A 21,203-nucleotide genomic window follows, 5' to 3' on the forward strand; every position below is an offset into this window, starting at 1 on the left:
AATATTGACTGTAGGTTGCAGGAAGGTGGGGCTGGATGATCCAGAGAAGTGAAACTGCATTTACCATTTTTAACACTATGTACAACAAACTATTTATACTGGCAGCATGTATAAACATAAATTCCCATTACATTTGGTCATATTTGTACACATTGTACAGTGTGTGCACAAATATGGTTTTTAGACTGCTGATGTAAGAAGGTAAGAACTTTGGACAACCCATTGAGTTTGTCATAAAATGTGTAAATGATGCTGATGGAATTTATAGTAATTTAAGTGTCTGTTTTCTGATGCAGATGAAAATCAAATCAGCATCAAAGATCAAGGTCTTAACCGGAAGACTGGTGAGAATTGCTTAAGAGCAGATATTTATTTTTATTCAGAAATTTTGACTTGATTCTTAGTGTATTAATTTTCCTAGCAGATTAGATGTGATTGCATGAAATTGTCCTTTATTCTTCTTCATACTGCCACCCTGAGAAATACATTTTGATGCTATTCTCATTTTATATCACTAGAGGGCGCACATAACTTGTGCTGCACTACGTGTAAAATTGATCTTTACATTTTCTTTTTACATTTTAATATTTGCTATTTTTAACATAATAGATGACTATTCAGTAAAAGGCTGATTTTACAAAAACTGTGGAAATCACCTGTGTTTTTATTTTAAATTCAAATCTAGTTTATTGTGGGCACAGTACAGTACATATTTGACCGTAGTACCAACAAAATGACCAGTGAACTGTTTTTAGTTGATAGTTTTTGATCTATAGGTTCTTACATGTACTAAATTTAACCTCAGCCTTACTCAGCCTTTGTCTTTCTCTTTCTGTTACAGGACATCTGGAAGCAGTATTTACAGGTCTTTATCGAGAGGAGTATGAGGAGTAGAACCACAGTGACAACGAAGCCCAGGACATCGAGACTGTGGTACTGGTACCAGGTGAGCTCATGGGCCTGGACCCTCAAATGCTTGGCCCCTTTGTTTCTCATGGTGAATTCGATCCAGAACACTGCCTCATCCAGTGGACTCATTGGTCTGTCACGGTGGATGCTGGAAAGGTGCATAGCATTTTCCTTATATCTATGAAGGGACAGGTGATAGAGGGGTATAATTAAATTTTCACTTGGTTAATCCTGCAAAAACACTAATTAGACCATGTTTTTTTATGGTATATTAGCAGTTTGGTTTCAGTGTTATTAATGTGATTTCCCAATAAATAACAATTGCAAAGAAGCTGTGACACATCTAAGTACCCTAAAACAAACAAATCGTAGTTAAGAAAACTTACGATTTCTTATTGATGACAGTGTTGACTGCATCTCTAAGATCCTCAGTCTTCATAGAGTTGAAGTCCAGAATAACTGCTGCTCCCTTAGATTTCATGTGGACCATATTGTCTGGCTGATCAGCAAACATGGGGATACCCACCATGGGAACACCGTGGTAGATGGCCTCATAAATCCCATTTGTCCCTCCATGTGTGATGAAAGCTTTGGTCTTGGGGTGACCTGAAATGAAATGTTGATTACTTTCTCGTAACTGGATTCAACTTTTACTTGGCCCCTGGGGAATGATTGGTTGTTTGGACCCTATTGAACCACACTATATAGTGTGTACTTTACACTACATTTCATTATTTCCCGAGGCACATTGATGAAGCTGATGAATCAAATTGACTAAAAATAATATAAAGAATATATTATTCTGTACTATGAAGATAAAGATATCCAAATATAGCTATGACCCAAACACAGTGCAGGCTGTTTAAGAGTTCTCATCTCTTTATCACTTATGTAGTGATATGATTATTTTACAGAAAAAATGTACTTGCCCAGTAGGTCATTCTGAGGGATCCAGTTATATATTCTCGTGTTTGCACCCAGTGTCTCTGGTTCTTCTCCTCTGTACCTCCACAGCACCTATTGATGGTAGTAAAAAATATTTTTAGATTAGCACAGCACTCATTTAGTTTTGTCTTGAAACATTTGATAATTTGAAACTGAAATAGTTGTATTTTCTAACAGAACATCAATACCTTTATTTGGAAATAAAATGTGCTGACTAATATGTACATATAAAATCTAACCAGTGCGATTTAGTACATGACACTGCGTCCAGTTGAATCCATCATTAAGAAGGATATGGCACATGAGAATCTGTGAATGGGAGGCAAGACAGTGTCCTCCAAGTTTACAGTTGAAACTACATATTATTTTAAAAATGGCGAAGGAATGGAGTAAGAGCAATGATCTCAGTCTAATTAAGGTTGTGCAAAGAAGAGTGGGGAAAAATTGCAGTGTCCAGATGTGCGAAGCACTTCATTATATTTTATTTAATTTAGATTATTTTGTCTTTTTCTATTGCTTATTGTAAAAAAAAGACAAACCAGTCCTGACTAAATGTTGTTAAAAATATAAATAAAATACTTTTCATAGGGATTGTACTTTATTAAAACATGCAAAACCCCTCTTTTGAAATCATTAACATAATAAGAGCATGGTCATAACTGCAGGGGTCCTAATCAGTGTACTCTGACCTTTTGTGGGATCTGAGCGAGGGCTGAGGCGATCATGTTTGCCTTCTCTGTGGTGATATTGTTAATCATGGATCCTAAAGTGAAGACCACAACGCCATTGTCTCCTGAACTCTGCACAAACTCCTCCATATCCTGCAAGAAAAGAAGTTCAATATTTTCCCACCACAAATTAACATAAATGTATTTTCTTCTTATTGTTTGTTGTTGTAGTCAGGAGTTCTGACTGGAGGTCAATTTTCTTCTAATGGTGGAGACAGCTCATACTTCTGGTAAAGGTTTAGCTGGTCTGCAGTGGATCCCACCAACAAATTTGAAGTTGGGGAGGAAAGGATGAGGGAAATCAAAGTCCCAGTAAGTTCGCATCAACCAGATATCAGCTCTACTCATCATCTCGCAGGCACTGGTTGGTGTTCCTGTCATGATGCAAAAGTAAGCTCATTGTAAGGTACCAACAATACTTGAAGCACTTAATCCCAAGCAGTTATATGGACAGAGCATTTCATGTGGTTCATATAAAGGTATTTGTTGTAGCAGAGTTGACTCACCTTTGACTTCAGAGTAATATTCATCTAATTCTTTCCAAAAAGTTTTTTCAAGCACGATGTCCTGCAGTGCATAGAAGAGTAAGTTCCACACTCTCTCTGAGAAGTTCATCTGGTCTGTTAGTTTGCTCATGGCGGCAGGAACAAAGGAAGGTGGAGCAGGTAGCTGACCACAGAGTCTTTCCCAGTTATTGGCTAAGGAGAATCGCAGGGAGAAGATCAGAGGGATGTCCAAAATCTCTGCTGTTAAGTCACTGCCAGGGTAGAGGGGGTCAGCCAGAAGGAGGTCATATTTTCCCTCCTTCAACTTCTTCATGACGGTGTCTGATTTTAGCACACCGTCCAAATATCCCAGGGAAAAATAGAAGTCAGTTTTCATTATTTCCATGAATCTGATGTAAATCTGCAAGTAGTTCATTTGATCCATCTCATACATGGAGAAGTGAAGGAACTCTTCCATATATGCCTCAATGGCTTCCAGTGAGAAGGACACGTTAAAGGGTTCGTAGCGAAAGCGTGAGGATTCGTTGGTTTTCATGAACATTGACACGCTTGGAGTCAGGACTGTCACCTGGTGTCCTCTGTTGATCAAGGTGTCCAGTACAGGCTTCATGTTAATCCAGTGGCTGGCTTCAGTGTACCACACCAAAATGTTCCCTCCATTTGCACTGGATGTCATACAAAGAATCAGCAGAACAGAAGCATAGAGACTCTTTCCCAGCTTCATGGTTGTGTAGCAAGGCTTCTGTTCCTTGATGTTTTTTCTAAGATCGTGCCAGAGAGACAATAATTAACTAAAGAAGGTTTAGTTAAACTTTGCGCAGCATGTATAACACATTAGATAACAGTTGCACTCTAAGCAAGTGTATAAAGGTAAAAGGTAATGATTCATGTGCAGTTAAAAAAAAAAAACTGAAAGTGAATAATATTTAACTTCTGCAGGAAATTCACAAAGTTAAACAGAATTCGAAACAAACTGTACATTCTAATTAGCTGTGGAGAGATTAAGTACAATAAAACATTTCAGATCAGAGAGCTTGGCTCCAGTTCTTAATCTGTGGAGGTTGTGTGAGCATGTGAAAGAGGTTCCATGCATGCCACTGACCTGCAGGTCAGGCCAAAGAATAGTTTTTTTGTCAATGTGAGAATGGTGGTTTGGCCTTTATCATTTGCTTGGTACAATTGAAAGTTAAAATAGTTTGCTTTATATGTGTCTGTGAAGATTCTCAGTCGTCCAGGTGAAGTTATCTGGAAGTTGAATCATGGCAACTAGACTGCCATCCAAGTATTCAACCGGATCTTTGGGGTGGACGAGTCTCTACCTGAGTGTTTTGGTGGGTTTGAAGTAGGTACGTATGCTGAGTTTTCTAAAAATCTTTTTCAGCTCCTGAAGCTGAAATGTCTTGACAACTACATGAAATGCCTTTGAAGATGATTCTTACTTAGTTTGGTGATTGATAACATTTTTACTGTACACCTCCAGCAGTTTATGAATTTATAAGTACTACTGGCTGTAGGTGGCAGGTGGGTGGGGCTAGATCATCCAGCGAAGTGAAACTGCATTTACCATTTTTAACACTATGTACAACAAACTATTTATACTGGCATCATGTATAAACATAAATTCCCATTACATTTGGTCATATCTGTACACATTGTACAGTGTGTGCACAGATATGGTTTTTACACTGCTGAGGTAAGAAGGTAGAAGAACTTTGGACAACCCATAGAGTTTGACATAAAATGTGTAAATGATGCTGATGGAATTTATAGTAATTTAAGTGTCTGTTTTCTGATGCAGATGAAAATCAGGTCAACATCAAAGATCAACGCTTTAACCGGAAGACTGGTGAGAATTGCTCAAGAACAGATATTTATTTTTATTCAGAAATTTTGACTTGATTCTTAGTGTATTAATTTTCCTAGCAGATAATATGTGATTGCATGAAATTGTCCTTTATTCTTCTTCATACTGCCACCCTGAGAAATACATTTAATGCTATTCTCATTTTATATCACTAGAGGGCGCACATAACTTGTGCTGCACTAAGTGAAAACTTTATCCTTAACAGTAAATTTTACCCTGATGATTAACTTTTTTTTTGTTTTTATTATTATTTCTTAGTATCTACTGTCAACATGGGACCATATACTTGGTAAGCTGGACAAGCAAACACATTCAGAAAGAGGACTGCTACTATCATTGAAGGACAGAAGTTGAGAATAGAAGTGAGTAAACATTTGCAGCTTTTCTTATTACATACGCACAATTTAAATTTTTTTCACTACTTGTTGATGTGTGCTTGACGTTATAAGTTTTTTTGTATGGCACTGAAAGGTCAACAAAGACGGAATATGGATTTGTCTGTGTAGACGTTAGTGTTTTTACATTTTTACAGGGTTAATATTTTATGTTCATTGAGACAACACAAATGAGGCCACATAATATTTGCTCTTTTTAACATTACAGATTTTACAAAAAACTGTGGAAAGCACCCGTGTTTTTATTATTTTAAATTCAAATCTAGTTTAATGTGGGCACATTACAGTAAATACTTAGTAGTAGTAGTACCAACAAAATGACTAGTGAACTGTTTTTAGTTGACATTCATCTAGAGGTTCTTACATTTACTACATTTAACCTCAGCCTTACTCAGCCTTTGTCTTTCTCTTTCTGTTACAGCACATCCTGAAGCAGTATTTACAGGTCTTTATCGAGAGGAGTATGAGGAGCAGAACCACAGTGATGACGAAGCCCAGGACATCAAGACTGTGGTACTGGTACCAGGTGAGCTCATGGGCCTGGACCCTCAAATGCTTGGCCCCTTTGTTTCTCATGGTGAATTCGATCCAGAACACTGCCTCATCTCGAGCACTCATTGGTCTGTCACGGTGCATGCTGGAAAGGCGCATGGCATTTTCCTTATACCTAAGAGGGGTGAACATGCTTTTCAATCATACTTTTTTTTTTCAAGTCTCTGTGAATTGTGCAGAAACATTGTCAATCTTGCTTCTGTATTTTTAATGTGAATTCTGCAAAAACAAAATCTAACACCTCTAAAGGCACTACGGCAAACTAAACATAGTTAAGAAAACTTACGATTTCTCATTGATGACAGTGTTGACTGCATCTCTAAGATCCTCAGTCTTCATAGAGTTGAAGTCCACAATAACTGCTGCTCCCTTAGATTTCATGTGGGACAAATTTTCTGGCTGATCAGCAAACATGGGGATACCCACCATGGGAACACCGTGGTAGATGGCCTCATAAATCCCATTAGTGCCACCATGTGTGATGAAAGCTCTTGTCTTGGGGTGACCTGAAACACAATGTAATTTACCTTTTTGTGGCTGCACAGCTGGATTGAACTATCACAGGGTCCCAGGGCAAGTACCGTACACTACCTTTGATCATTTCACCTTGCACCCAGAAGTCATAAATACACTAGAGGAGGACTGATTAAGCTCATTACTCAAAAAAAAAAAAAGAAAATACTAGCAACAATTATCACAAATGATTTTTTGCATTCACAGAGCTGCACACAGGACCACAATTGACCCTAGAAACTAGATGATGAGGTCGCAATTCATGCTTGCAGGTACATTCTCTTACTTTCCCGGTTTTGGATGTGGAATGTACACGTGCAGAGGAGACATTAGTTCTACGTTCCAGTGCTATGTTGTGTTTTGCTAATGCAGGTTTATCCATTTAAAGGCTTATTGATTGTTATAAACCCCTCTGTGGTGATATTAGCACTAATACAATCTGTTGTCCTTAAAGATCAAAGAAGCAATAAAACTGGCTGCTTTAGATTAGTTATTAGTATCAAGCACATTAGCAATTGTGGGTTTGAGAAGACTCATAATGGTCAGAAATTTGCTTTTGAAACTCTTTTTTTTTTTTTTTTTGTTCTGAGAAATTGCCAAGAAACAGGTTCTAATCAGAACACAACACGGCTGGTACAATTGAGCAATAGGACAATTACAAGAGAATGTCTATGCTGAGAACCAGACCAAGCCAATTCCTCCTTTCGAAGGCGACTCAGGAAGTATCAGATGAACTTTAATTCAAGTCAGACAATGCTTAGCATTGAAATTAATGAGCCCTGTGTGGACTACCTTGTTAAACCTGTTACCTGTGCAAGCTGACCCCAGATAAAAGGCAGATAAAAGAGGGATGCATGGATTAAGATATTTTCACATGACCTCAATCTTTTGAATGCTTGTCTGTGTTCACCATAGCTAAGGGACCGCCACCTACTTTTCTAAGTGTGTGTGAACAGAAGAACTTCTTTCCCTCTTATCCTGCACAGCTAGAGGAAAAAAAATCCAAAAACTGCAACCATGACCAAAACACAGGAAAAAGTTCATTTTTAAAAGTTGTAGCCTGACAGCACAAGTATTGGATCATTTTAGTTTGAGTATGGAGCATTAAGTTAGAGTATTTTTTTTTGCTTGGTATACACAAGAGTGTGCATTGGATATTATAAGTACAGCGTATATTTAATATATAAGTGGGTTCACAGTAATAGTGTGCCTAAATAGTAAGTATTACTGGCTGGATACTGCTAAATATTGAAAAAAGCTGTTTGCTTTTACATAAAATATGTATTTACCCAGCAGGTCATTCTGAGGGATCCAGTCAGAAATTCTCGTGTTTGCACCAAGTGTCTTTGGTTTCTCTCCCCTGTACCTCCACAGCACCTACAGACAGTGGTAAAAATGCTTTGATATTAACACAGTGCTAAATAATCTTTAGTATCTCGTAAAGCATTTAAAAGCTTTTGTGTTTTATATGTTCTCACTATGCCGGCCACAAACTACACAGTCAGGACAAAAGGGCACCCCACAAAAACGATGTTGAAAAGGCCACAAATGCAAGAAAAGTCACAGGACGTTCCTTGGAAACCCAACCCTGACCGTGGGAGAGGTGGTCTGAGATGGTGGCAAAGATACAACAGCTCATATCACAGCTCAACAGTCTCTGTTAGCGTGCCTATATGGGAGACACTGACTTTGTTGTTGGTCATCATGCTAGATGCTTTGTTTAGGCACAAACACTGCAACACCATCACAAACACACCAGCTGCCTCATGAATCATGGTGGTGACAGCATCATGAAGTAGGGAAGGTTCTCTGCAACAGGCCCTACAAAGTTTAAGGTCGAGGATAAAATGAATAGAGAAAAAAGAGAGAAATCCTAGAGTTTCCAAATGCAGAATGGGAGGCAGAGTTTTCAGGTATCAAGCTCCTCTCCTGTAAAATTGGCTCCCATTTCATGTTCAGGAGGCAGACACCCTCTCTACCTTAGCAACCACCATCTTAGCTTGTTAATAACAAGCTATGATGACTTTGAATTTGTGTCTAGACTTGAAAAGAACTGTTCATTCAAAATCCCCATGAAACCAAACAGAGCTAAAGCAGATTTGCAAAGAAGAATCGACACAAATTGCCTGCACACATGTACAAAGTTGACCTATTTACACAGACTCAATTTATGTCTGTTTAATATTTAATTGGTTAAGATTACTTTGTAGAGATCTGTTATCACTTTAAAATTAAAGAGGATTTTTCTGTTCTAAAAGTGTGAAAAAAACAAATGAAGTTGAATGTTGAATAACATATGAATTAAATACACCTAATAGGCACTGCTCTTGGCTAAAACATGCAAATTCCTTCTTAAAACAAACTTTTTAACAGAATAAGATCAGTCATAACTCCAGGGATCCATTCGTCCATTATCCTCATCCTTATTGGGAAAGGGATAGAGAACTGCAGGGGTCATTCAAGTTTAGTTTACTTTGCAACAAGAACTCTGACCTTTTGTGGTATTTGAGCGAGGGCTGAGGCGATCATGTTTGCCCTCTCTGTTGTGATATTTTTGACCATTGACCCCAAAGTAAAGACCACAATGCCATCGTTTCCAGAACTCTGCACAAACTCCTCCATATCCTGCAAAAAGAGAAGTACAGATTCATCCCAGTACGAACCATCAACATATACTTCTTCATTGTTTCAGTCAGTAATACTGTGTAAGTGTAATACATGTAAAAGTTTAGTAGTTTTGTGATAGTGGAGACAGCCCCTACTTCTGGTAAAGGTTTAGCTGGTCTGCAGTGGATCCCACCAACAAATTTGAAGTTGGGAAGGAAAGGACGAGGGAAATCAAAGTCCCAGTAAGTTCGCATCAACCAGATGTCAGCTGTACTCATCATCTCGCAGGCACTGGTCGGTGTTCCTGTCATAATCAAAAAGTAATTACTTTTGCTCATTGCAGTGTATCATGAATATTTATGGTGAGATTCCTTAAAATGATTTTACTTAAAATATCAAATAGTTCACAAAAGTGAAAAACTGACTGTTGTAGCAGAGTTGACTCACCTTTGACTTCAGAGTAATATTTATCTAGTTCTTTCCAAAATACATTATCCAGCACGATGTCCTGCAGTATGTAAAAGACAAAGTTCCACACTCTCTCTGAGAAGTTCATCTTGTCTGTTAGTTTGCTCATGGCAGCAGGAACAAAGGAAGGTGGAGCAGGTAGCTGACCACAGAGTCTTTCCCAGTTATTGGCTATAGAGAATCGCAGGGAGAAGATCAGAGGGATGCCCAAAATCTCTGCTGTTAAGTCACTGCCAGGGTAGATGGGGTCAGCTAGAAGGAGGTCATAGTTTCCCTCCTTCAACTTCTTCATGGTGGTGTCTGATTTCATCACACCATCCAAATACTTGAGAGAAACCTGCACGTTTGTCTTCATCATATCCATGAATCTGATATAAATCTGCAAGTAACTCATTTGATTCATCTCATAAATGGAGAACTGAAGAAACTCTTCCATAAACGCCTCAATGGTTTCCAGTGAGAAGGACACGTTGAAGGGTTCATAGCGAAAGCGTGAGGGTTCGTTGGTTTTCATGAACAATGACACGCTCGGAGTCAGGACTGTCACCTGGTGTCCCCTGTCGATCAAGGTTTCTAGTACAGGCTTCATGTTAATCCAGTGGCTGGCTTCAGTGTACCACACCAAAATGTTCCCTCCATTTGCACTGGATGTCATGCAAAGAATCAGCAGAACAGTAGCAGACAGACTCTTTCCCAGCTCCATGGTTTGGTGTAAAGACTGCTATGATCTGATGCTTTTAATATCTGCTGCTAAAAAATAAATTATTAACTAAACTAAACTGAACCCGACTTGTGGCTCCTCTTTGTGCAGCATGACATAGATAACAGACACAGTATATGCAACTGCTAAGAGGTAAAAGGTAATGCTCCAATCTCAGATGTGTGAAATAAAAATTATCTGCTGCACAGTATAAAACACACAGAACCTCAGAGTCCAATTGTTTGCTGTGAGGAGGTGGTGTAGAATTAAACATTTGAGCTCTGTGGGCTTGGCTCCACTTCTGTAATTTGAGGAAGTTGTGTGAGAATGTGGAAGAATTTTCCTGCATACCACTGAAGTGCAGGAAAGTGAAAAGTGAACAAATGTTATTTTTGAGAGGAGGGATGTAACTCTGTCATTTTAGTAGGTTAGGGACAAAAGTGAAAAACGGATAAATTAGTACATCACACTGGGTGCAGAAATGGAAGGGATATGGCACATGAAAATGTGCCAAATGTGAATGGGAGAGACTGTGCCCTCTAATTATACAATCGAAGCTACACACATTATTTAGAAAATTATTTTTGAAGGTGATTCCTACTTAGTTTGGTGATTGATAAAATATTTACTGTACACCTCCAGAAGTCTATGAATTTATAAGTAATATTGGCTGTAGGATGCAGTTGGGTGGGGCTGGATCATCCAGCGAAGTGAAACTGCATTTACCATTTTCAGCACTATGTACAACATAAACTATTTATGCTGACATCATGTATAAACACATATTTCCATTACATTTGGTCATATTTGTACACATTGTAGTGTGTGTGCACAGATATGTTTTTAGACTGCTGAGGCAAGAAGGTAATAACTTACCATAACAACTCGTAGAGTTTGTCATAAAACGTGTAAATGATGCTGATGGAATTTAGAGTAATTTAAGTGTCTGTTTTCTGATGCAGATAAAAATTACGTCAGCATCCAAGATCAACCTCTTAACCGAAGGACTGGTGGGAATTGCTTAAGAGCAGATATTTATTGGTATTCTGAAATTTCGACTTGATTTTCCTTTAATTTTCCTAGCAGATTAAATGGCATTGTATGAAATTGTCCTTTATTCTTCTTCATACTGTCACCCTGAGAAATACATTTTGATGCTATTCTCATTTTGTATCACTAGAGGGCGCACATAACTTGTGCTGCACTAAGTGGAAAAATGTATCTTTGACAGTAAATTTTAGCCTGAAGCCTTAACTTTTTTTTGTTCCTTTGATAAAACGAAGTATCTACTGTCAACATGGGACCATATAGGCTACTTGGTAAGCTGGAAAAGCAAACACATTTAGAAAGAGGACTGCTACTATCATTGAAGGACAGAAGTTGAGAATAGAAGTGAGTAAATATTTGCAGCTTTTCTTATTACATACGCACAATTTAAATTTTTTTCACTACTTGTTGATGTGTGCTTGATGTTATTAGTTTGTTGGTATGGCACTGAAAGGTCAACAAAGACGGAATATGGATTTGTCTGTGTAGACGTTAGTGTTTTTACATTTTAAATGTTTACAGGGTTAATATTTTATGTTCATTGAGACAACACAAATGAGGCCACATAATATTCTTATCTCTAATATCTTTTTAACATTACAGATGAAAATTCACTAAAACCCATTCATGAAAATCAACGAACCTGTGTTTTTATTATTTTAAATTCAAATCTAGTTTATTGTGGGCACAGTACAGTACATATTTGACCGTAGTACCAACAAAATGACCAGTGAACTGTTTTTAGTTGATAGTTTTTCATCTATAGATTCTTACATTTACTAAATTTAACCTCAGCCTTACTCAGCCTTTGTCTTTCTCTTTCTGTTACAGCACATCCTGAAGCAGTATTTACAGGTCTTTATCGAGAGGAGTATGAGGAGTAGAACCACAGTGATGACGAAGCCCAGGACATCGAGACTGTGATACTGGTACCAGGTGAGCTCATGGGCCTGGACCCTCAAATGCTTGGCCCCTTTGTTTCTCATGGTGAATTCGATCCAGAACACTGCCTCATCTCGAGCACTCATTGGTCTGTCACGGTGCATGCTGGAAAGGCGCATGGCATTTTCCTTATACCTAAGAGGGGTGAAAGTGCTTTTCAATCATTTTTTCATACTTTCTATGTGTTAAAAACAGAGAAGTGAATTGTGCAGAAATGTTGTCAATCTTGCTTCTGTATTTTTGATGCGAATTGTGCAAAAAATAAATCTCACATCTCTAAAGGCCAGTACGGCAAACTAAACATAGTTAAGACAACTTACGATTTCTCATTGATGACAGTGTTTACTGCATCTCTAAGATCCTCAGTCTTCATAGAGTTGAAGTCCACAATAACTGCTGCTCCCTTAGATTTCATGTGGACCATATTGTCTGGCTGATCAACAAACATGGGGATACCAACCATGGGAACACCGTGGTAGATGGCCTCATAAATCCCATTAGTGCCACCATGGGTGATGAAAGCTCTGGTCTTGGGGTGACCTGAAACACAATGTCATTTACCTTTTTGTGGCTCCAGTGGATCATTTTTAGTTTGAGCATGAAACAAGAGAGTGCGTTGGATATTATTAGTATCGTGTAAGTGTAATAAATAAGTAGGGTCACAGTAATAGTTTTTGCCTGCATAATAAGTATTACTGGCTGGATACTGCTAAATAATGAAAAAAATCTGTTTTCTTTTACATAAAAATATGTACTTACCCAGCAGGTCATTCTGAGGGATCCAGTCAAAAATTCTCGTGTTTGCACCAAGTGTCTTTGGTTTCTCTCCCCTGTACCTCCACAGCACCTTCAGACAATGGTAAAAATGCTTTGATATTAACACAGTGGTTATTTTCTCATAGAGCATTTAAAAGCTTTTATGTTTAATATGTTCTCACTATCCTGGGTCCGTGAGGACAAAAAGGACACGCCATAAAAAGGCTATTAAAAAGTATGAGTCAGGACATGAATGCAAGCAAAGTCACAGTAATTCCCTTAGAATACAATTAAATCTGTCACTGAGAACTGGAAGAAATATGGCTTGTTTTTAGATATTTAAATCTGCTCAACAACTAATCCTAACCCCAACCCTGACCATGCAACAAGCGGCCTGAGATGGTGGCAAAGATACAACAACTCATATTAAGTCGCTGTTAGAGTTTGCCATTTGGGAGACAGTGACTTTGTTGTTTGTCATCAGGCTAGATGCTTTATTTAGGCACTGCATCACCAAAATATAGAGAAATGTCTGTGTCTAGACTTGAAAATTAGAAGAATCAAAACAAATTGTATGCCCACATGTGCAAAGTTGACCTAATTACACAGAATCAATGCTGTAATTGCTGCTAAAGGTGCATTTCCTAAGTACTGATAGTTTGTCTGTTTAATATTTAATCAGTTAAGATTACTTGGCAGAGATCTGTTATCACTTTAAAATTAAAGAGGCTTTTCTAATCACAAAATATGAAAAAGACAAATTAAATCCACCATGATTGAATGTTGAATAACATATGAATTAAATACACCTAATAGGCACTGCTCTTGGCTAAAACAAGCCAAACAACAAAACAAACTTTTTAACAGAATAATATCAGTCATAACTGCAGGGACACATCCATCTATTATCCTCATCCTTATTGGGAGAGGGATAGAGAACTGCAGGGGTCATTCAAGTATAGTTTACTTTGCACCAAGAACTCTGACCTTTTGTGGTATTTGAGAGAGGGCTGAGGCGATCATGTTTGCCCTCTCTGTTGTGATATTTTTGATCATAGATCCCAAAGTAAAGACCACAATGCCATCGTTTCCAGAACTCTGCACAAACTCCTCCATATTCTGCAAAAAGAGAGGTAAAGATTCATCCCAGAGCAAACATCAACATGATTTGATTTCCTCAGCCTTTTATTGGATTATCAGTCTTCATTGTTTCAGTCAGTAATACTGTGGAAGTGTACTAAAAGTTTAGTAGTTTTATAATAGTGGAGACAGCCCCTACTTCTGGTAAAGGTTTAGCTAGTCTGCAGTGGATCCCACCAACAAATTTGAAGTTCGGAAGGAAAGGACGAGGGAAATCAAAGTCCCAGTAAGTTCGCATCAACCAGATGTCTGCTGTACTCATCATCTCGCAGGCACTGGTCGGTGTTCCTGTCATAATGCAGAAGTAATTGATTGCTATTGCTCATTGCAAAGTGTCATGAATATTTAAGGTGAGATTCCTCAAAATTACTTTACTAAAATATCAAATAGTTGACAAAAGTGAAATTCATATTTAATCTTATACTAACTATTGCAGCAGAGTTGACTCACCTTTGACTTCAGAGTAATATTTATCTAGTTCTTTCCAAAATACATTATCCAGCACAATGTCCTGAAGTATGTAGAAGACAAAGTTCCACACTCTCTCTGAGAAGTTCATCTTGTCTGTTAGTTTGCTCATGGCAGCAGGAACAAAGGAAGGTGGAGCAGGTAGCTGACCACAGAGTCTTTCCCAGTTATTGGCTATGGAGAATCGCAGGGAGAAGATCAGAGGGATGCCCAAAATCTCTGCTGTTAAGTCACTGCCAGGGTAGATGGGGTCAGCTAGAAGGAGGTCATAGTTTCCCTCCTTCAACTTCTTCATGGTGGTGTCTGATTTCAGCACACCGTCCAAATATCCCAGGGAAAACTTCATGTTGGTCTTCATCATATCCATGAATTTGATGTAAATCTGCAAGTAGCTCATTTGATCCATCTCATACATGGAGAATTGAAAGACCTTGTCCATAAACGTCTCCATGGCTTCCAGTGAGAAGGACGCGTTGAAGGGTTCATAGCGAAAGCGTGAGGGTTCGTTGGTTTTCATGAACATTGACACGCTTGGAATCAGGACTGTCACCTGGTGTCCTCTGTCGATCAAGGTTTCTAGTACAGGCTTCAAGTTAATCCAGTGGCTGGCTTCAGCGTACCACACCAAAATGTTTCCTCCATTTGCACTGGATGTCATGCAAAGAATCAACAGAACAGTAGCAGACAGACTCTTTCCCAGCTCCATGGTTTGGTGTAAAGACTGCTATGATCTGATGCTTTTAATATCTGCTGCTAAAAAAAAAAAAAATTATTAACTAAACAAAACTGAACCAGACTTGTGGCTCCTCTTTGTTCAGCATGACACAGCATATGCAACTGTTTAGAGGTGAAAGGTAATGCTACAGTTTCAGATGTGTGAAATAAAACTGTTCTGCCGCACATTATAAAACACACAGAACCTCAGAGTCCAATTGTTTGCTGTAGGGAGGTGGTGTAGAATTAAACATTTGAGCTCTGTGGGCTTGGCTCCACTTCTGTAATTTGAGGAAGTTGTGTGAGAATGTGGAAGAATTTCCCTGCATACCACTGAAGTGCAGGAAAGTGAAGCCAAACAAATGTTATTTTTTAGAGAAGGGATGTAACTCTGTCATTTTAGGTCTGAAGGTTAGGGACAAAAAGTGAAAAACAGTGTTTTATACGTACATTTCAACAGAAGTGGTTATACTTGTCATACACTATTGTCTGGCTCAGGACAAATGGATCTGCTGACTTTAGTGCCGACATAAAATATCTATGGTGCCTTTAATGGTGACGTGTAATTACTTTATGGATTTATTAGGTCTTTGTCTTCCTGCACCAGCAGAAACAATTTTAAACTTTCATTGTAATATGTATGTACTGTATATGTGGATGTCAGCTATATGGGTAGAGACAATAGGGGTATCATTGTACCAGTATTGATATAACAGTGTTTTTAAAAATGAAATACTGTATTCAGATGGGGTAATAATACACATGATAATATTGTAGATAATCCAGAGCCAGTAACTCATTGACACTGGATGAAATAGTTTATAGAGGTATTGCACCAACCAACCGTGATGTGGAAAAACACAATGAATATGCAGTTTTCTTACAGTACAAGTACCATTGTTTGTCCATTAAGTATAATTATCTTTGTACAGTCCTAACAGACGCTACCTTCCTGTTACTACAACTGTAATTTGAGTTTAACACATTTGCCAAAAATATATTTTGTGTTTAATAACCCGACCATAGTTCACGCAGCTTTTTGTGTGGCTGTAGACGCTTTTCTGTTTACCAGCAGGATGAAGCAACTGTTTTCAGAAAGCGACTGAGGCCAGAGGTGTCAGCTTGGTGTGATTATTCGGAAGGCGGGGGTTGTCGACCGTGCCTTTAGGAATCAGTAATGTTGAAGCTCTGTTCTTGGGAAATGTCACCATCGACTGTTTGGGTGTCTAAATCTTAACTCTGGGTACTTCGGCCCCCTCATTAACATTGTAGATTCCTTTTGACACTGGATTCAGGAGCGTCTGGAAAAACAATAAGCATTTGAATATTGAATTCAATGCGCTGTTGAGGGAGTCATTGGCCATTCAGAGTGTGTAAGTGTGTGCTGTTTTGTCCTCAGACCTCCCCTGGTGCTACAGGGGATGTGTGAGAGAAACTGATCCACATATCAGACTGTTGCATGCAGAGTTGCAGAATCATTGAGACTACCTGTACATTTTGTGCTGATATTTAATTTTCTATGGGATCCATCTCCCATTTCCTCTCTACATTCCTGCTGCTTCCTCTCCTTCCTTCCTCCTGCTCTGCTCTGTCTTTCCACCACAGGGTAAGGGTTACAGCGTATTGCTTTTTGAAGTAGATATTTGCATAATCAGATTAGGATGTGTGATTGTCAGTGGGCTTCCCCATCACAGGGTGCTCCAGAGGAGAGAGGGTGCTGTCCAGCCCAACAATGAAGGACTCCCCTCCTCTCTCACGCTCCAACCAGCTCTGCACCTGCATCCCAAACACTCACCCACCCAGGCTGCAGGTCGGCCAAGGCTGTAGTCCTTGCTTGGACTTGCAGCGGTAGAGGGGTGAGGGAGCGAGAGGAGAGGCGAAAAAGGAGGAGGGGGTATGAGTGTAGGCAGGGGTTGAGCTGAGATATTTAAACATGCAGAGTGTGAATTGGCTTTAAGGGGATAAAGAGCTCAGGGCCTATCGTTTGGCACCCAACTCCAGAAATTCTTTTTCATGGGCGCCTCAGCCGGGAGAGCGAGGGGCTGCCTGCACTGATCTGGCCCATTGTGATAACGGATTCAGACAGTGTGCTAGACGCTGATAAGGAAATGTGCTCTCAATAGACGATTACCCACATACTTGGGAGAGAATAGTCAATCAGGCAACTATACTTGGTGGAGGGAATGAGAAGCGTACAGATTTGTTATTATTATTTTCAATGCAGGGATTCATAATCCTGTGAGAAAGTTAAGGTCAGAGTAATGTTCATACTGTGATTGGGCGTAAATAAGGTGCATCAGCAAAATGCATTTCGCAGTCTGACAGCGTGTATCCAAAAGCTGTCACACGCCATCCTATCCAGTTTCAAATGAAGATTTGATAAATAGGAAGTCTGAATAACACCAGAAACCTTGTTTTTAAAATATTTTTATAATATGATTAGGTTCAACTATTAATAACTGAAGTAGTTAGTTTGGTATTATTTCAGTTTGACATGACATCACTCAATTCACCGTGAAATTACACCAGATTTAAATACCTCCTAAATTCACGATGTGGGACAAGACTGCTGCTGTACCCTAGTTATCATTCTCCCAGTACAATAAGATCTGTGGAGTATTTTTTGCAGGATTACAAAATATCACCTGTCAGTTCCCACAGACCTCCAGTCAGTGTGTCCAGCTGTCCTCTGCTGCGTTTACACGCCATTAGCTAGAGTTTAACGGCCGGGGTGACGGCACCCAACACCAGCTCAGTGTTTACTCTTCAGCTCAGTTAGTTGCAGCCTTCTGTCTGAAAATGGGACAGATTTTCTACAGTGACAATGGGTGATTAGGCGTGTAAACATCTGACCTCAGTTTAAATGTCTTCCAAACATGGCGACGGGTGCAAACAACACTGTTGATATGGGGGTAGCAAAGCTGAAGTGAACAGTCATTTGAAGACTTGACTTTGGGCTCTGGGATGGTGTAGTGCGTATCATCGATGAATCAACTAATCAATTATTATAATACATCTTTATTTTATTTCTGTTCTTTCTTTTCAAAGCAATTCCTATCTTTACTTCAAATTTTTGTCCTTACTGATACGTGTGCAACAACAAAATGACGTTTTCCTTAAAACCTGCATCTGCATGTTGGTCAACTGGTCAGTGTTTGACTCCAGAGGCACCTCTGACCCCAGGGGTCATAAGTTAAGCTGTCACTTTTACTATGTCTCTCTCAGGCCTCTGGTCAGTGGACAGAGAGCAGAGGTCAACTTTGTGTCCACATGGTCATCACAGGACAAACGTTTCTGGGCTTATTGAGCATGAACAAAGAGTGTCCGCGCTGAGGTAGCAGCTCTGCTCTTAACCTCCGATCAGCTGTGTCCAACACAGTGTGAAATGATTTCATTATGCCTTAGTGTCTGTTTTATAATAACTGGAAATGACCAGGTTGGTTTCCTTATTGGGGGAAATTGCTACAGGAACATTTTTCAGTGTGACAATACTTCAGTAACTAGTACACAGTGCAATCAGAAATTCAATGTTCTGTGTTTTATAAACAAGTCATTTATTAAATAAATAGTTAAAATAAATAACATACTATATGTTCACAAGCAAACTAAAATAACTTACAAAAGAGGTATCAGAAGATAAGTAGCACACTCTTCACAGTAGACAATCAGTTCATAATCTTTGGCTATGACATGCGTATTTCACAAAACCTCCGATGAAAACACGGGTACTGTAAATAAGAAGATATTTGTGCAGTGAGGTGATTAATTATTGGAAGAGGAGGATTGTCAGTTTTGCCAGAATTCCTTAGCCCAATCCTACTTACCAGAAATCAACAAATACTGAGAGTTGTAGAAAAGAGTGGAGAACAGGAAAATTCTTTCTTAGAAGTGACTCTCTGAAATCGCACAACCTTGATAATTGAAAAGGTCAGAATTTGTCTCCTCAAGAACAGAATAGCATGTTCATTTTCCTTTTTTCTAGCAAAGTGCCCTTGGCTATTTTGAGACGATTGCAGCCTGGAGACTTGGCTCAGCCATTATCTATTCAAATGCTTCTCTGAATCTATTGCTTTAAATGAGAAATTCCTTAATCCCTTCCATTTTCCTCATTGGCAAAACACTCTGTCATTGCAGAACTAAATTAGTTCCAGGTGGGTTGGCAACAAGGAATATTAACATGACGAAGACACAGAGGGAATATTGTACAGGTTTCACACATCCATGCAGAATACAAATTAATTTTCACCTGCAAATGAAATTTGAACACTGATCAGCGAGCAGGCAGCCACATTTGGAGTCCACACACATCAAACAATAATGGACGTTCAACTTAAAAATGAGCCTTGAAAAGGACCAAATCAGTTTTTAGAGCCAGGAAAAGGATCCGAGATTCCACTCAAGTTCTTTTCTCTTTGTTTTGTGACTGTGTTTCTACCAGGCCTCTGAGCTGTCACAGCTGGATCCAGGTGACGGAGCTTCGGTGTCACTGGTCAGGGCCCAGGGGTGTGCAGGGGAGTGCAGCTGCTCCATGTTTCCTCTGAGAAAGGTGAGTAGAGCGGTGGGGGAGTGGCTGGCCGGCTGACCGCTCTGGCTCTCCAACAGCTGCACCAAGAAGTTGATGTAACGCATGGCCAGACGCAGGATCTCGTTCTTGCTCAGCTTCTTCTCTGGAGGATGGGTGGGGATGAGCTTGCGGAGCTCGGCGAAGGCGGTGTTGACGTTGTGCTGGCGCCAACGCTCCCTCGTATTGGTGAACACCTTCCTGGTCATGGTGCTGATAGAGCTGTAACGATTAGTTGATTAAGAAGATTAATCAGCTGTTTTGAGGGTTAAATAATAGTTTGTCTTTTTTTTCCTGAACATTCACAAACTCCAGCTTCTTAAATAAGATTATGTGAAGTGAATATATTGGAGTTAAGACTCTTTATTTGGACAAAACTACAGATTTAAAGAACAATTTTATAGACGATCAAGAAAATAATCCACAGATTAATCAATAATGAAAGAAATCATGGAATAATGCTGAGGTGACTGATTAGGAGGAGGCTTAACCTAAACTACGTCATGAGAGAAACTGGCCACCTCACTGTAGCATGTCTGTTTTTGTTTTTAAGATGCATTCAAAGGCTTTTATTTAAATATTTAACTTAGTGAGACAATTTTTAGTGCTTTTATCCGACAGCTGCAAGAGGAAGATGAAATTATTTAGACATTTTTATCATGATAATTTATTTATTTTATTTATTGTTTTTGTTGACAAATCTTTTGGCATGTTGCATCAAACGCCTGTTACGCTTTCGTAATAGGCACAATAAGTGTAATAAATGGGCTATAAAACACTATGTGTTTATTAATTTATCATCAGCTAGTAATTCATCTTTGGAAAATATAGTAGTGTGTGTACATATATATATATATATATATATATATATATATATATATATATATATATACACGATATATATAATAATTTCTTGTAAATTGATTAGAAAAGTATCCCTATAGCTGCAAATAACTACATTAACTAAAGGTTTTTTTATACAGATGATGAACTAGAAGTATTTCGATTTACGAAACCTTCAGGTTAAATTAAAGCTTCTGCAACAAAATCTATATTGTATAATTATAATTATATAACATTAAATATGCACATAATGTCTTTACTGTCAGTACTAGCACAGGGTATTTATATTGACGTCTGTGTTGTAATACATACTCCAGTTGGCTGATTAATTATTTACTTGACCCGAGAGGAAACATATGGCCTCTAGGGAAACCAAACATTTATTACACCAGATTTCTAACCTGTATGTGCAGAGATGTGGAGAAATCAGTTGCAGAGTCAGCAGGTCATCAGTGTCCAGGAGTCCAGTGTGAACGTCCACTCAGTCGTGTCTCCTCATGCTCGCTGAGATCCTTGTGAGCAAGAGGGAAAGAGAGAGTAGAAGA

General features: G+C 38.8%; 3 protein-coding genes and 1 long non-coding RNA gene across 5 annotated transcripts; 1 reads left to right on the forward strand and 3 right to left on the reverse strand.

The window, feature by feature from the left end:
* Positions 1–338: 338 nt before the first annotated feature.
* Positions 339–10,223, reverse strand: LOC113151336 (UDP-glucuronosyltransferase 2A1-like). 2 transcript variants are annotated; one of them, XM_026344279.1, is made up of 7 exons: positions 9,463–10,223; positions 3,089–3,711; positions 2,808–2,956; positions 2,544–2,675; positions 1,839–1,926; positions 1,296–1,515; positions 339–1,087 (listed from the first exon to the last, which is right to left on the reverse strand). In XM_026344279.1, exons 1-7 carry the CDS (start codon positions 10,188–10,190, stop codon positions 808–810), a joined length of 2,220 nt encoding a protein of 739 aa, XP_026200064.1. In that variant the 5' UTR covers positions 10,191–10,223; the 3' UTR covers positions 339–807. The 2 variants fall into 2 exon arrangements, with proteins under 2 accessions (XP_026200064.1, XP_026200063.1); XM_026344278.1 differs by lacking the exons at positions 339–1,087; positions 1,296–1,515; positions 1,839–1,926; ... (1 more) ...; positions 2,808–2,956; positions 3,089–3,711 and adding exons at positions 5,735–6,014; positions 6,186–6,405; positions 7,702–7,789; positions 8,906–9,037; positions 9,175–9,323 and having other exon boundaries at positions 9,467–10,223.
* LOC113151340 lies at positions 4,795–19,776 on the forward strand. The gene is made up of 4 exons (XR_003297711.1): positions 4,795–4,934; positions 5,211–5,314; positions 5,769–5,873; positions 19,693–19,776. It is a non-coding gene; the product is annotated as an uncharacterized LOC113151340 (long non-coding RNA).
* On the reverse strand, positions 11,923–15,440 carry LOC113151337 (UDP-glucuronosyltransferase 2A1-like). The gene is made up of 6 exons (XM_026344280.1): positions 14,523–15,440; positions 14,212–14,360; positions 13,920–14,051; positions 12,936–13,023; positions 12,497–12,716; positions 11,923–12,311 (listed from the first exon to the last, which is right to left on the reverse strand). The coding sequence occupies exons 1-6, from the start codon at positions 15,244–15,246 to the stop codon at positions 12,032–12,034; spliced, it is 1,593 nt and encodes a 530-aa protein (XP_026200065.1). The 5' UTR covers positions 15,247–15,440; the 3' UTR covers positions 11,923–12,031.
* On the reverse strand, positions 19,686–21,178 carry tal2 (T-cell acute lymphocytic leukemia 2). Its single transcript, XM_026344281.1, has 2 exons — positions 21,060–21,178; positions 19,686–20,037 (listed from the first exon to the last, which is right to left on the reverse strand). Exon 2 carries the CDS (start codon positions 20,022–20,024, stop codon positions 19,686–19,688), a length of 339 nt encoding a protein of 112 aa, XP_026200066.1. The 5' UTR covers positions 20,025–20,037; positions 21,060–21,178.
* Positions 21,179–21,203: the final 25 nt, after the last annotated feature.

The sequence above is a fragment of the Anabas testudineus genome, chromosome 9 (assembly GCF_900324465.2).
Source record: "Anabas testudineus chromosome 9, fAnaTes1.2, whole genome shotgun sequence".
In the NCBI taxonomy this organism is placed as follows: domain Eukaryota; kingdom Metazoa; phylum Chordata; class Actinopteri; order Anabantiformes; family Anabantidae; genus Anabas; species Anabas testudineus.

What these genes read in the sequence shown, in the direction of transcription:
- LOC113151336 (XM_026344279.1), bottom strand. Translation starts at nt 10,190, where the DNA reads ATGGAGCTGGGAAAGAGTCTGTCTGCTACTGTTCTGCTGATTCTTTGC. An exon ending in CAGCTAAACCTTTACCAGAA is followed by an intron (nt 2,676 to 2,807) that starts GTATGAGCTGTC and finishes CTTTTCTTGCAG; the next exon opens with GATATGGAGGAGTTTGTGCA. An exon ending in TCGCTCAGATCCCACAAAAG is followed by an intron (nt 1,927 to 2,543) that starts GTCAGAGTACAC and finishes TACCATCAATAG; the next exon opens with GTGCTGTGGAGGTACAGAGG.
- LOC113151337 (XM_026344280.1), bottom strand. Translation starts at nt 15,246, where the DNA reads ATGGAGCTGGGAAAGAGTCTGTCTGCTACTGTTCTGTTGATTCTTTGC. An exon ending in TAGCTAAACCTTTACCAGAA is followed by an intron (nt 14,052 to 14,211) that starts GTAGGGGCTGTC and finishes CTCTTTTTGCAG; the next exon opens with AATATGGAGGAGTTTGTGCA. An exon ending in ACTGTCATCAATGAGAAATC is followed by an intron (nt 12,312 to 12,496) that starts GTAAGTTGTCTT and finishes CACCCCTCTTAG; the next exon opens with GTATAAGGAAAATGCCATGC.
- tal2 (XM_026344281.1), bottom strand. Translation starts at nt 20,024, where the DNA reads ATGACCAGGAAGGTGTTCACCAATACGAGGGAGCGTTGGCGCCAGCAC.